This window comes from Drosophila serrata, unplaced genomic scaffold (genome assembly GCF_035046125.1).
Source record: "Drosophila serrata isolate PLE 108 unplaced genomic scaffold, ASM3504612v1 contig_362, whole genome shotgun sequence".
NCBI classification, from domain to species: domain Eukaryota; kingdom Metazoa; phylum Arthropoda; class Insecta; order Diptera; family Drosophilidae; genus Drosophila; species Drosophila serrata.
Window position 1 is genome coordinate 2,649,423 of NW_028257260.1, and position 14,709 is coordinate 2,664,131.

At 44.4% G+C, this 14,709-nt stretch overlaps 2 protein-coding genes across 3 annotated transcripts; one reads left to right on the forward strand and one right to left on the reverse strand.

The window, feature by feature from the left end:
• The first annotated feature begins 136 nt into the window (after positions 1 to 136).
• Positions 137 to 9,586, forward strand: g (adaptor-related protein complex 3, delta 1 subunit-like garnet). 2 transcript variants are annotated; one of them, XM_020942141.2, is made up of 13 exons: positions 137 to 507; positions 1,614 to 1,709; positions 2,425 to 2,553; positions 2,701 to 2,841; positions 2,905 to 3,034; positions 3,115 to 3,254; positions 4,897 to 4,970; positions 6,266 to 6,414; positions 6,478 to 7,154; positions 7,208 to 7,838; positions 7,893 to 8,042; positions 8,106 to 8,238; positions 8,296 to 9,586. In XM_020942141.2, exons 1-13 carry the CDS (start codon positions 409 to 411, stop codon positions 8,801 to 8,803), a joined length of 3,057 nt encoding a protein of 1,018 aa, XP_020797800.2. In that variant the 5' UTR covers positions 137 to 408; the 3' UTR covers positions 8,804 to 9,586. The 2 variants fall into 2 exon arrangements, with proteins under 2 accessions (XP_020797800.2, XP_086695322.1); XM_086839196.1 differs by lacking the exons at positions 137 to 507; positions 1,614 to 1,709; positions 2,425 to 2,553; ... (2 more) ...; positions 3,115 to 3,254; positions 4,897 to 4,970 and adding an exon at positions 3,639 to 3,707.
• A 441-nt stretch (positions 9,587 to 10,027) lies between these two features.
• Positions 10,028 to 14,659, reverse strand: mus101 (mutagen-sensitive 101). The gene has a single exon (XM_020942347.2). The coding sequence runs from the start codon at positions 14,655 to 14,657 to the stop codon at positions 10,335 to 10,337; it is 4,323 nt and encodes a 1,440-aa protein (XP_020798006.2). The 5' UTR covers positions 14,658 to 14,659; the 3' UTR covers positions 10,028 to 10,334.
• Positions 14,660 to 14,709: the final 50 nt, after the last annotated feature.

Below are 14,709 nucleotides of genomic sequence, written 5' to 3' on the forward strand. Positions count from 1 at the left end.
CTCATCATTTCCATGGCAATGGAGAACACTAAAATTCATCTTCACTTTTATCTCACCTGGTTTAATGATAACTTGTTGCTTCTAAAGAAAATTTAAAGTCGATTGTCAAACTTGTGCTTAGACTATCGACTGCGGAAGTGTACAACTATCGATGTATCGCCGACGTCGTACTGTGTCTTGGCCACCGCCGTCATCTGGTCACACTACATCGATGTTTCTTTTTGGCAGCAACTTTTGCAAGTGCAGAAAAAAAGAAAAACAAAGCAGAAAAATATACGGAAGCAAGTGCTGCTGCTGCCGGTGCACAGAAAGCAAATAAATCGAAAATTCGCGGTGCTGCATAGTTTGCCAACCTAGCAAAGACATCAAAAGGAACAGCAATAACAACAACACAAAACGCCAGCGAAGATGGCACTGAAGAAAGTGAAGGGCAACTTTTTTGAGCGTATGTTTGATAAAAACCTAACGGATCTGGTGCGCGGCATCCGGAACAACAAGGATAATGAGGTAAGCGCGTGTGTGTCAATGGTCAGGTCTCCCTACATCCCTCTAATACCGCCCGCTCCCGGTGCCTACTGCCACGCCCCCGCCGCCCAGCTGTATGTCCAATTAGAACTCACTAATTGGCTGACAAATTTCGTTTGCATTAAGGGAATTTTGTTAGAGTTTCGACTGTGAGACTGTGTGCGTGTGTTTAGGTGCGAGCGTGTGTGAGTGAAAGTGTATGCGCGTGCGGGTGTGTGTGTGCGTTGGCATCTGCCAACAATGCAAAAGGAAAAAAATGAGAAAAGCGACAAAACAAGGACCTCAACTAAGCTCACTCAAACTCCGTTCCCCAACGACTCACACTCGCTCACTCAATTAGCGGCTAATGCTTTTATGTCAATTTTGGAGAAGAAGTGCACGACAAGAGAGCGGGCAGAGGCAGAGGTGGGGGCGCTTGTGTTTGCAAGTGTTGTTGGGCCCAAGCCACGCACGTTTTATCAAATATTTACTCATGTAAATTCCCTCGCTGATTGCCTTTTGGTCCTTATCAGCTGTGTGCGGGCGGCACACAGATGTTTGACTTGTGTTCTAGTTTGACTTATTTCTCGCCCTCTCCCACCCACGTCCCGTCTCCTTTTCACATTCAGCGGGCAGGATAACAAGTAACGGTTCCTGGCTGGAAGAGGCCATCGATGGCCTCTACGGCCTTCCATTAATTCCAGCAGCCAGCATTTTAACAGGGGCTGGAATATAAATGAAACCTTTACAATTAAAATTAATTTAATATTAATAATACCCTGCAAGGGTATAAAAATAGCCATAAAATTAAGTCATTGTTTTTTCTTTTATCTATGAAATCTCCCTAAGTTTTAATTTAAATATACATATAAAAATGTATATTTTTGTTGGGATTAATTCCCTAGAATTCCCTATTTGATTGACCCCAACTATATGCTGTGCTATTTTGTGTCCGAGAATGTTAATGTGCTTCTGTGGGGCGTATGATACTGATAGCCTCTGGACCATTCATAGATTTGTTTTTGTTTTATTGTATCGCTGTCATTGCACATTTTACCACCACCATCCCCCCCTTAGCTGTATTTAATGAACATCGACTTTCTTCGCAGGCCAAATACATATCGACGTGCATCGAGGAGATCAAACAGGAGCTGCGACAGGACAATATTAATGTCAAGTGCAATGCTGTGGCCAAGCTGACCTACGTAAGTTTATCTGCCAAAGATCCAGTATAGAAATTCCCTTGCCCCTCAGAAACTGAACACAAATCTGGGATATTAGTTTAAACTTTTAAGCTATCACAGTTGTTTTGCATTTGTTTGCTTAATTAATACCACAAGAGTTAACGTATAATCCGAACATGGCACTGACTTAAGGAGGGCTCATCTTGTTACCATGTTCCGGCATATCGACATCTCTGGCCTGCAACCGCCTTTCAAAGTCGGCGAAGTGGCTTCCTGCACTTGATTCAAATTGCCTGAGGTAAGGGGTCGGGGTCGGGGCACTTGAAGGCAAGTGCGATGACAATAAGGACAAAACAACGGCAGGAATGTGACGGTAACAAGCAGCGAAGCAACTAACAAGCGAACGGAAAGAAAACATAATGGTGTCCACAGTTGTGGTTAATATAATAGGGAACCCCATAAAATTCAAAGCCACTTAATACATACATATTCATTTAATATAAATATCCAAAAAGAGCAGTAATCTGTAAAATTTAATTTAATTTAACTTGTGTTTAGAAAAATGCTTCTGAAAATATTATTTCACCCTCGACTGTACGGTTCAAAATAACGAAATGCAAACAACGAGTCCTTGGGCATTTTTCCTGCATACACTCACACCCAGACACATCCTTTTACTTTGCACAAAATCAGCAGAAAGTGTTAATATTTATTGATTCCATTTCGATTCCAACAGATACAAATGCTGGGCTACGACATCTCGTGGGCCGGCTTCAACATCATCGAGGTGATGAGTTCGTCCCGATTTACCTGCAAGCGAATTGGTTACCTGGCGGCCAGTCAATGCTTTCATCCTGACAGCGAGGTAAAATCTTGCATCTAATTATCTAGAATTATATTTCTATGTTTTTATGTAGTGTGTTTATTATCTTTGATAAAAAGAGAAATATCTCTTAAATATTCAATTAGTTCAATATTATTTTATTAATATACTCTTGTTTTGCTCTTGCAGTTGCTAATGCTGACCACAAACATGATACGCAAGGATCTCAACTCTCAGAATCAATACGATGCAGGTGTAGCGCTGAGCGGCCTAAGCTGTTTTATATCACCCGATCTGTCCCGCGATTTGGCAAATGATATTATGACACTGGTATGTCACGATAAATATTTGTTATTATTTGTTTATTTGCTTATTGGCTTTATTTTCCTTTAGATGAGCTCAACGAAACCGTATCTGCGCATGAAAGCCGTCCTGATGATGTATAAAGTATTTTTACGATATCCCGAAGCCTTGAGACCGGCATTTCCTAAGCTGAAAGAGAAACTGGAAGATCCAGATCCAGGTCTAACACACACAAACTATTTATTTAAAAACGAGATTATGAATTAATACCTTTTATTGTTTTTTCTGGTCAAACTCTAGGAGTTCAATCCGCCGCTGTGAATGTTATTTGTGAATTAGCGCGTAAGAATCCAAAAAACTACCTGCCCTTGGCTCCAATCTTCTTCAAACTGATGACCACATCGACCAACAATTGGATGCTGATCAAGATCATCAAGCTGGTGAGTGAGTGCTGCTCCATTGCACTTGGCTTTACCTTTACCACAATGATTATTATTATTACGATTATGATTTAAAATCCCTAAGTTCTCTGTTTTTTTTTTTTAAGTATGTGAACTATTCTGATTTCAAGTTTGTTTACGGACAAACGCCGATTTCTATTTTGCTGTATATATACTTTTATATACGACAATCCTTGAACTTTTTTGTTCTTGTCTAACAAAAAATGTTAATTAACACTACAACTACTCCTTCCCCATCTCCTCCCTCTGCTCCCGCTCCAAACAAAACAAAAAAACCATTCCAAAAAAATATAAATATATAAAAACAATCGAAATACTAATGAAAACCGAATGTGAAATGCCAAACACTGAATTTTAGTTCGCGAGCCTAACGACAATTGAACCGGCGCTGGGACGAAAATTGACTCAGCCCCTAATTGAAATTATTTCCAGGTTTTTATCGGCGCGCTTTTCTTTAATTCATTAATTAATTAATCATCAGACCAACAAAGGACAATTTAAAATCAAAGAAATTTCATCAAAACCAGCACGCGCTTTAATTTTTACTCTAAAGCATATTACTATTTACAATTTATATATTATTGTTTAAACAAAAATCTTATTTAGATCCTTTGTTCTTTTGTTTTTTGATTGTTTCAATGCAAGCAATACCTTAGTAATTTTTCCCTTTTCGGTTTTAATTTAAGTTGATTATCGAGGTGAAGATCAAATCACTGTGTTGAAGCTCCTCTCAATATTTATTCATATTTATTACCACACACCACCACACTATACTCATCTGAGCGTCGTAATTGATATCAATTCAATTGTATTGAAATTAACCCAAAATTGACATTGCAATTTCAATAGACACACAATATATTTGGTACACCGATGATGTTGATGATGATGCACATGATGTTCCTTACACAAATCCTTCAAAATGAATAAAACCTTTTAAAAATATCCACTCAAATACGATTATTTGAATGTTTCTCAAGTTTTTAACCTCTAAAAAATATGAATCAAAATCAACTAATAAACATGCGCAAGATTATTAATTTACATTTAAAAAATATACTGTGGATATTTTTAAAGAGTCTTTATTCATTATTCACCAAAATCCAAAATAACACTCACCTCGATTCACCTTAAACCTCAAAATCCAATTTGACTGTACTCACCACGTCGTATTCCCTTGGCTTTTTATTGTGTTTACAACATAGCTTATAATTCGCTTGATATAATGGAAGAAAACAATTTAATTATGACATTCTAATTTCGCTAAAATAATAATCAAATAACGAAAGCAAACACTCAAGACCTCGAAGATACTCTGAAAGAATATACATATGTAGGCACCCCATCGTCACGGAAGAAAAAGGACCAAACAAATCACTCCAAGAGCCAAGAATACAGCCAGTTTTTTGAGAAATGAGAATCTTCTATCGATATTATTAATTTTTTATTATATTTACCTCTTACGTTTAAGTTGAAATTTCGTTTTCGGTTCAGTTTTAGCTTTAGTTTATAGCCTTAGTTTTAGTTTTAGTTTTAGTTGTGGATAAGGATGTGTTGATGATTTTCGATTGTATGTAAATTATAATTTGTTGCTTGTTTCTTTTTCTCTTTGCATTTGCAGTTTGGCGCTTTAACTCCCTTAGAACCCCGGCTAGGAAAGAAATTAATAGAACCACTCACAAATCTAATTCATAGGCAAGTCTTGAAATCATTGCAATATAAACAAACAAACAAACAAAAAGAAATTAACTGAACGAAACCCCGAAAGTGTGTGGAAAACGATTGCAAAGCGAAAATAGCAATTAATTAAAATTGATATGAGACCGATTAAAGGTCGATAACTGTCGTCGATCGCTGCTCGATGATTGTGCGACTGAGTACTATATTATGTCACCTCATTTTTAATATTATTTCCACATAAAAAACATCCTTTTAGCTTTTTAAGTCATTTACATTTGTCACCTAACTATCTATTTCGTGGAGCTGGGAAAATATTGATTTTAAAATCGATGCCGTTTTATTTATAACAAGAAAGGAAGCTGAAATGTATATACTTTACCAGTTTGCAATTGAACTATTAGATCGTATCGGAAATCGATCTGTTAGCTTAAAATATTCGCATTCTTTGAATCCATATTTTTATCAATGTTAAAAAAAAAAAACTCATAACTAAGCCCTTATAAAATTTTGGTAAATTTTTTTTTCTTTCTGAGATGGTTAGATCGATTCGGCTGTTGATTCTGATCAATAATATATATGATTTATAGGTTCGGAAATGACTCCTTCACAGCGTTACAAGCTTCCGGATAAAATTATAATGATTTCTTTGTTAAAAATAATAAACAATTTTTTGTATCGATTTATCATTGGTATAGACATTATATCTTAAAAATCGGAATAGTTCCCAGCTCTGCTCTCTGTTTTCTCTCGCTCTCAACTTACGACTGTTGCCATCCTGCTCTAGTTTGTGTTTGTTTCAGTTCTTTCTTGCTTTCTTTCTTTCTTGCTTCTTGCTCTTTCTATAGTTTGCCTATCGTTTGTTTGTCTATCGATTGTCTGCTTAACGAGCACACTCATCGAGAACAAAATATAAAACAGTAACGGATAAAGAAGAATCAAAAGCAGAAACGTTGCAGTTGTTTTTGTAGGTGTTGTTGGTTTTTCTTTTCCGTTGCCTTTTCTACGTTGCTTTGCTATAAAAATATATATATATATATTGTGTTTTTGCTGTTGTATATCGCTATAATCGCTAACTGTTATCGCTACCACTCAACTGCTATCGATATTGCTGTTGTTGTAATCACTTTTATTGATATTGTTGTTAGTGCAATGTTTGTCGCTTTATCGCAGCTTATTCTTAATACAAGTTCTTTTTTTCTCTAACTAATATAATCCACAAACAAAACAAAAAATGAAATAAAAAACAAAACGAACCACCAACAAAAAACAACCAAAACCAAAACCAAAACCGAACCCAACTCACCCAACAGCACCTCGGCGATGAGTCTCTTATACGAATGCATCAATACGGTGATCGCGGTGCTCATCAGCATAAGCAGCGGCATGCCCAACCACAGTGCCTCCATCCAGCTCTGCGTCCAGAAGCTGCGCATCCTCATCGAGGACTCTGACCAGAACTGTAAGTAATCCAACAGCTTACTCCGAGTTCCTGTTTTAATGTCTCACCTTTATCTCTTCGCAGTGAAATACCTGGGCCTTCTGGCCATGTCGAAGATCCTGAAGACGCATCCAAAGAGTGTGCAGGCGCACAAGGATCTGATATTGGCCTGTCTGGACGATAAGGACGAATCGATTAGACTGCGCGCCTTGGATCTGCTGTATGGCATGGTGTCCAAGAAGAACCTCATGGAGATCGTGAAGCGTCTGTTGGGTCACATGGAGCGGGCAGAGGGTTCGGCCTATCGCGACGAGCTGCTCTACAAGGTGATCGAGATATGCGGCCAGAGTTCCTACCTGTATGTGACCAATTTCGAATGGTATCTCACCGTGCTGGTGGAGCTCATCCAGCTGGAGGCTGGCTCACGGCACGGCCGTCTCATTGCCGAGCAGCTGCTGGACGTGGCCATTCGGGTGCCGGTGGTCCGTCAATTTGCCGTTAACGAGATGACTAATCTTCTGGACACGTTCGCCGTTTCGGCGCAGAGCAACTCAATGTACGAGGTGCTCTACGCCGCCGCCTGGATTGTCGGCGAGTTCGCCGGCGAGCTGGAGGATGCGGAGAAGACGCTCAATATCCTGCTCCGTCCCAGACAGCTGCCCGGCCACATCCAGGGCGTTTACGTGCAAAACGTGATCAAGTTGTTTGCCCGTCTGGCCACCACATGCCTAGAACTTCAGGATCTTCCTGGATTGGTCAAGGTGAGTTCGCTCCTTATGCCTGTTTTCAATAACTTTTTCTATCTTTTTGTTAGCTCTGCGAGCATGTTCTGGAAAAGCTGCAGCACTTCAATGGCTCCAGTGATATCGAGGTCCAGGAGAGAGCCAACTCCGCCTGCATGCTGATCGAAATGCTGCGCACCCAACTGTCCACGACGGATGAGACCTTAATGGAAACGACGACAACGATGGAGGGCGGCGGCATACCACCGCTGGCCATTGAAATTGTCCAGGAAATAACGCTGCTCTTTGCTGGTGAACTGATTCCGGTGGCGCCTAAGGCGCAAAGGAAGGTGCCCCTACCAGACGGACTGGATTTGGATGAGTGGATCAATCCACCGCCACCAGAGGATGCGGCGAGCAGTTCGTCTTCCGAGCACGACAAGGATGAGCTCTTTGTCAGCGCCGGAACGGGAGTGGATGGCGGCAACGGCGGCGCCGGTACCGGTGGAAAGCGTCGTCAGAGCTTGGAGCTGACGCCGGAGCAGCTAGAGCGGCAACGCATGGCCCGCCTCCTGGAACAGTCCAGCAATCCGCACTATCTCAAGTCAACGCCAACGACGAGCGGATCGGTGGCCAACGCGGATCAGTATGACAACATTGATGACATTCCCATCACGGAACTGCCGCTGGACATGGAGGGTGTGGCAGCTCTTCGGGTGGGCAGTAAGTATCCTAGTTCCATAGGTAGATCCAACCATGAACATTATCTTTTTGCAGTCACTAAGCGTTCGGACAAATATCTGCAGGAGCAGCAGCAGGCTTCTGCCCACGGCGGCAAGGATGGCAAGAAGAAACATAAAAAAGGCAAGAAGAGCAAAAAGTCAAAAAATAAAGTAGCCTACAACAGCAGTTCCGAATCGGAAGGAGGTTTGTCCCTGGAAAGAAGGATCTATTTATCGTTTTCTCTACTAACTTGTTATATCTTTGTAGAGCCAAAACCTTTGCACATCGTCAACACCACACTGGACATGCCCGAGGGCGTTTCGATGTCGGATAGCGAGGATAAGGACGGCAAATATGATCCCAATGATCCGCATAGAGCTCTGGACATTGAGCTAGATATGTAAGTAGCCCCTCTAGCGATATAGTTAAAGGAAATGTAGTAAATCCCGTTCCACAGCACGGACTTTGAGGCGCCCGCGGTCAGGTCCACCACGTCCAAAAAGTCGGCGGGCAAGGAGAATCTCAAGGTGCCAGCGGAATCCATCAGCAGCAGCACCTCCAAAAAGGACAGAAAAAAGGACAAGGATAAGGACAGGGAGGGCAAGCGGGAACGTAAGGCAGCCGCTGCCCAGCCGGTGATTGATCTCATCGATGCCAATACGCCCACACCCAGTCCCCGCCACACGTCCGCTGCCAGCAACAATGCTTCAAATAGTGTCCCTCCAGATGCCGCTAAGCATCACAAGCAAAAAAAGAAGAACAAGGAGAAGGCGCAAGCGCAAGGCATCATCGACATCGTCCAGGAGGAGGAGCTCAATGAGGCGGAGCAGGCGTCCAAGTCGCACAAGAAGAAGCATAAAAAGGAGAAATCTCAGCGCAAGGAGAAGAAAAAGTCATCTTCCGCTACGGCAACCGACTACGAACAGCCACTGGGCATCTCCACGCCCAGCAAAGAGATTTTTTAATAGCTAAGTACCCTCCAAGTTCCATTAATATTATTATTATTATTATTTTTGTTCAAATAATTAATTATAACGATTTATGTGTCGTAATTCATTTAACCATTATCCTGTGGACTTTCCATTATTTACAATAAGTTGGAAAACAATAACAACCACAAAAAAAAAAACTAATCTTAACTAAACAAATTATCGCTGCGATATAAAAACAAAACCAACAAAACATTGAACAAATTGCAACTAAAAGCTAAACAGAAGAAAACTAAAAAATCCACAAAGACCGAACATACTTATACATATATATAAATTACTATAAATATATTTATAAAAGTGTAAATTGGAAGTTAAATACAAAACAAAAAATGCCGCCAGTCTGCCAATTGCGGCTTTAAAACGAGAAAAACAAAAACAGCAACAAAAGAAAAAACATCGGTGGAAACATGAGATCGCTGCAGATCCGATGTACTATCTATTTTTGATGAATTTGTAGCCTGTAGAGCATGCGATTCACACACAATTATATACCTATAGATATATATATTATAGAATTTTTTAATGAACAAACTGCATTGGATTGTAAAAACACAAAAAGATATATAAATCAAACTCCAAGTACTGCTATATATATATTATAAATTGAGAGACAGCAACGGAACAGAGAAGCTAAGTGAAATTATACATATATAATACATGTGTACATGCTATATATTATATATAAAAACAACCACACACCCACACATACAAAATATATAAATGTTAAATAAATGAAAAGTAAAATACACAGTTGGACGCCAACGACTTATTCTTCAAATTATGGATACGAATCTCTATATACTAGATCTTCAAAGCCTTCGTTAGCATTAAATACACATATAAATGATAACTTTCTGTTAAGATCTGCGGTGCGAGTTCTTTTTATTACGATCCAGTACCGAAGCTTATAATTAATTAAATAAATGAATAAATTACATTTTGAATTTAGAAAAGTATCTCAGAAGATAGAAAAATAAACTTTATTATCAGGACAAATTCGTTAATAAAACTAATCATTTCTGCTTATAGTTTTCAGTTCATTAGGGGAAATTTTCAGTCCATAAAGTTCTGTAGATTCCCTTATTTTTTTGTCTACAATTATAATTTTAATAATATATATTTTAACAAATTTATGTTTTCTTTTTTTAACACCGAAATACTTTCAAATATAAACCAAATAATTAGTGAATGTTCAGATTCGTAATAATGTTCTCTGCGTAAACAATCCACGAAAAAGAAAACAATTAATTAAGGGAAATATTAACAATTATAATTTAATAACTAATTCCAGTGAACACCAAGAAACTTTCATGGAAATATTTTTGGAATAAAATAAACAAAATGTACAATTTTGGTTGGAATAAGGTTTTGTAGGTTTTAACCAAATATTTAGTATGTTATTGTTGTATTATTATTACTTATTGGTTTTGGAAAAAAAACATTAATATTAATTGAATTTTGATAAACAAAATGTATAAATTATCAACAGCAAAACGATGACGCCCTATGCTTTGAGCTCGTACTTGGACAAATCAGCATCCCGGCCGTTCATCAAGTACTTGTTGATGGCAATCTGGCTGAGGACCCGCACTCCCTTCTGCAGAAGGTGAGACAGGTCTCTGGCAACCAATGGCATTCCCTTTACATCCACGAAGCAGTGTGTGGCCGTGGCAGCCACTGGATCGCTGGCGAAGGGAGACTTTGGCTCCAATATGCAGGCTCCACCGGCCCGGAGCACGTTTCTAATAGCGGCTCCACTGCGCTCGTTGATGCTGAGGATTACACGATAGCCAGTGAAGGCGCCACCGCCTTTTGTACTCAGCTCGGTGCGCCATCGATGGACAGCAGCGGCTATGGGCTCCTCCTCGGGCGTCAAATTGGGCAAATTAAGAGCTCGCGGATTGCTCCACTCGTACAGGGCCTCGTCCAGGAAGTGACCGCGCGCATGACACTGATCGATATACTGAGTGTGCAGTATCCACTTGCCTGCCGCAATGCAGGCAAGCATCTTCTCGCCGCGATTGGGACGCTCGCACAACAGGTGAGTGCAGGCGCTATCGTAGTTCACCAGATTCTCGCATAGTTTGCCGCCCAGCTGGGTGATCCGTTCGCTCAGCTCCGCTCGCTTCTCGTCGTCGTCGCCGCACGAAATGCTGAAGCAGGGAATGCCCTCGTGCTGCATACGGGGCGATGAGCTCGCACCTCCAGAGGATCTGCGCTTGGCCGCATTAAACTCGACGGGATCCCGCCAGTCTACCATGTCCTCGGTCCCCAGGGCGAAGCCCTCGGACTCGAACGGCTGCACGTATTGGACTTCGCTCTCGGGGCACGCGTCCATGTCGTTGTCATGGCTCCGCTTCAAGCTGTTCCTCCGGCTCTCGCAGTTCTTTAGATAATCTGTGATCTGCTTGACATCGGGAGCCATAACGGAAGCGGTCGTCGTTGTTGTCTCCTCGAAGCTAATCTTGTCAAAGTTAATGGTGCTCTGGCCTTCTTCATGGCCAACGATTCCTGCGCCACCCGTTGCCGCTGGGGTGCTGGGACTCTGGGAGTTTGGCACAAAGGGTGACTGGGTGCCAGTGCGTAGTGAAGAGCCCAAAGATGCTCTGGGAGACGCAGATTTTCGAAGCGACACCGTCGCCACCTTGGGCGTCTTGGGTGAACTATCAAAGTTCAGTTTTGTGACCTGAGTTCTGGTCTTTGGCGGCGCAGGCTTCTTGTTCTGCTGCTCCTTCTGCTGCTGCTGATCATGCTCCTCATCGTCGTCTTGTTCGAACTCAATGCCCAGGGTCTCGCAGGTGATCCGCATCACTCGCTGCCTGATCACCGCCAGCGGTGTGTCCGGCTTTATTTTCTGCGTGGGCAAGCGCCAGCGCCGCTCAAAGTCATCGGCCATCCGCTGCTGGAACTCCGGGGTCAGGCAAAAGTCCGGTATTCCGGGTGCCTGTCGTGGCATGTTGCGACGACTCACCGGTGTACAGGCCTGCCTTCGAATGCGCTCCAGCTCAGGCGTTTGATTCTCACGCATCTCGCGTATAATCTGTCGCACACAGTCCTTGCCCTCGTCCGTGTCCAGGCGTTGAACAAACTGCTCCAGGAAGTCAAAATTATAATTCTGAGCACCCACTTGACTAAGCGGAGTGCACGGCGAATCCGGGGATGAATTGGATGTGGAGCCGCTGCTTCGACGACCAGACGGTCCTGCAAGCTCGGAAACGCGTCTATTTCGCAGAGGTGTTAGTTCTGGAGCTGGTGCAGGCGTAGCTATAACAGGAGCTGCTGGCTCTGGAATAGGTTGGTTGTTCTCTACCTCCTCGGCGTCCTCGGGTGGTGGCATCAATGTGGTTTCCTCCGTCTGCCGCTGCTCATGTCTTCTGGACGTCGTCCTTGAATTGTTTTCCCTCAAGCGGGGAGAAATGGGGAAATCCTCAGGACTATTGCCCACCAAATGGTCAATATAGGATAGCTTTTGACCCGTGCTGGCACACTGGACCAGCCATTCAGCAGTGACCACGGGATAGTGCCACTTGATGGCACCCTCGTACTTGGAGCCCTCGGGTCGGGGACACACCAGCAACGGCTTCTCCTTCTTGTTCAGATTCTTATTCACCGAGGCTCCCAGTAGCTCTGCCGTCGCATTGATGAAGTCACGCTCCAAGCCAGCATATATGGAGACAACAATTGTCATGCCCTTGAGCGGCTGACGTTGTGCAGCAGCGGGCACGGGTTTATGATAGTATTCCACGGGCAGGAGCTTGTTCTGCTTCATACAGCTCTCGAGGAACAGTTCGGTGACGACATGACGCGCCCGTACAGGCAGCTCCTGCTCGTCGAAGGCCACTTCGAAGCTGACGATGGCATAGTCCACCTCATCGGCAAAGCTGGATGGCACCAGCAATCCCTGCGCCGCCTCACACTCGGTCAGCATGTGGGAGTAGAATTCGGAGTTGAAGCAATCCTTGTGGACGTACACAGAGAGACCGAAGAAGTAGTGCAGCTTATCGAAATCTATGGACATGGCGCTTGCACTGAGATCGGGCAGAGGAACTTGCGAGATGTGGCCTGGGTCGGGATTAGTCGCCTTTTTGGGCTGCGGTATCTCCATCTGCGTAGAACTGGCGGCCGGATGGATCAGGCTCGTGTCTGGCAACTGGGCCACTGCCCCCTGATCGTGTGAGTACTGATCCAGCAGATGATGGTCCGGCTCCTCTTCCGGCACCTTCTCCGCCTGAGCGTGGTCCTGCTCCTGGTCGAACAGTTTCTTCCGCATCGGCAATTGCTGTGGCTGCTTGAAGCTGTGATTCATGGAGCGCAGAGTCCGCTTGCTAGCCGGCGAGGCAACGTCCGGTTCACGGTTCTGGGGCAGGGATACGCGATGCACCAGTTCGCTAACGACACGACCAGCACGAATGCTCTCGAGCAGCCAATCCAGACGCACCACATGCACCGAGCTCATGAGGCCGTCGCTCTGCCACTGCCGATACTCGGCGGCGGCATCACCGTCCAGCTGACCGACAATGATGTGGGACACACCTTCGTTGGCCTCATCGTAGCGTGTGGCACCGCCCGTGTTTAGGACTCTGTTCAACTTCTCACGCTCCTCAGCGCGAAAGCCGCTCAGATACACGCAGCAACCGTCAAGGAAGGTGCCCGCCTTCTTGGCCTGCCTGGGACAAATCTCGGCCAAGACCTGCTGATAACTCCTGCTAGTAGTGGTGGCCTGTTTGAGCAGCTCCTTTGCGGGTGAACTGCTGCCAAGGGTTTCGTTCACAGTGGTCAAGTCACTGCACATTCGCCGAGAACCAGAAACGAAACTGATCCGGGAAAGATCCGAGAGCTGCGTTTGATCAGCACCGGGAGCTGTAGTCGCGGACGGTCGGCTGCCGGTTCTAGTGGGTGTGGATGACTTCTTACCTGGCCGCACCTCATACTCCTTGGTGGGCAAGGCGTAGCCACGATTGTGGCTATCAAAGATCCATTCGGGCAGCAAGACGTCCTTCTTGTACCGAATAGCTGCCTTATACTTCTCCGTGTCCGTCTTGGACTGTTCGGTGATGACGATGTCCACCACCTGGGAGCGGAATGCGCGGTGGTAGATGCCGCCATTCTCGTTGACTAACCGCATTACCTGATCCTTGCGCGCCACATCCAGGCCACTGCACGTAATGTTTGCCCCAAAGAACGTGGGAAGGCGATATTTGTCAAACTCAGTGTCCGTGGCCCGTACGCCTTCACGTTGGCGGCGCCTGCTCTGTTCCCACACGTACTGCACCCAATCAACGTGCATTACGGGCACCCCATTCAGTGTGGCCTGCTCGTACTTGTTGGACTTAATGGTGTTCGAGATGAGGTGCGTGGTACGGTGCCCGAAGCTTTGGAAATAGACGCCGCCCATCCAGTTGATCAGCTGACTGAGCTCATCCTTCTTCTGCGGCGTTATTCCCGTGGCGGACACTTGTAGGTCGCGCATGGCAGTCGTGTAGATGGCACTGCTGCCAAGAGGAATGGGTTCGTTGTTCCGCAGGCACGTAAGCAGGCATGGCGGCCCCAGGACAAGGGCCTTCGTCTGCTGCAGCTGCACAAAGAAGTCGCCCTCGAACTGCGCCAGCACAAACACATCCTTCTTGGTTAGCTTGCCGGCAGCTATCAGGGGATAGCCCTCGCTGGGTTTTATTTGACGGATCTGGGTCTCGGCCAGCTGCTGGCCGAGCAGCTCCAGAGACGCCTCGAACTGCTCCAGAGTGTCCGCATCGGAATCACCATTGCTGCCTGACTTCAGGTTATTCACGAAATACGCGCAGATGGACTCATCCAGGCTCATGCTCATCGTGATGTGTGGTGTCTGTTGTTGTTGCGAATTCTGTCCAGGTTTTCACCGC

What these genes read in the sequence shown, in the direction of transcription:
- mus101 (XM_020942347.2), bottom strand. Translation starts at nt 14,657, where the DNA reads ATGAGCATGAGCCTGGATGAGTCCATCTGCGCGTATTTCGTGAATAAC.
- g (XM_020942141.2), top strand. Translation starts at nt 409, where the DNA reads ATGGCACTGAAGAAAGTGAAGGGCAACTTTTTTGAGCGTATGTTTGAT. An exon ending in GCTTTCATCCTGACAGCGAG is followed by an intron (nt 2,554 to 2,700) that starts GTAAAATCTTGC and finishes TTGCTCTTGCAG; the next exon opens with TTGCTAATGCTGACCACAAA. An exon ending in CTCACAAATCTAATTCATAG is followed by an intron (nt 4,971 to 6,265) that starts GCAAGTCTTGAA and finishes CTCACCCAACAG; the next exon opens with CACCTCGGCGATGAGTCTCT.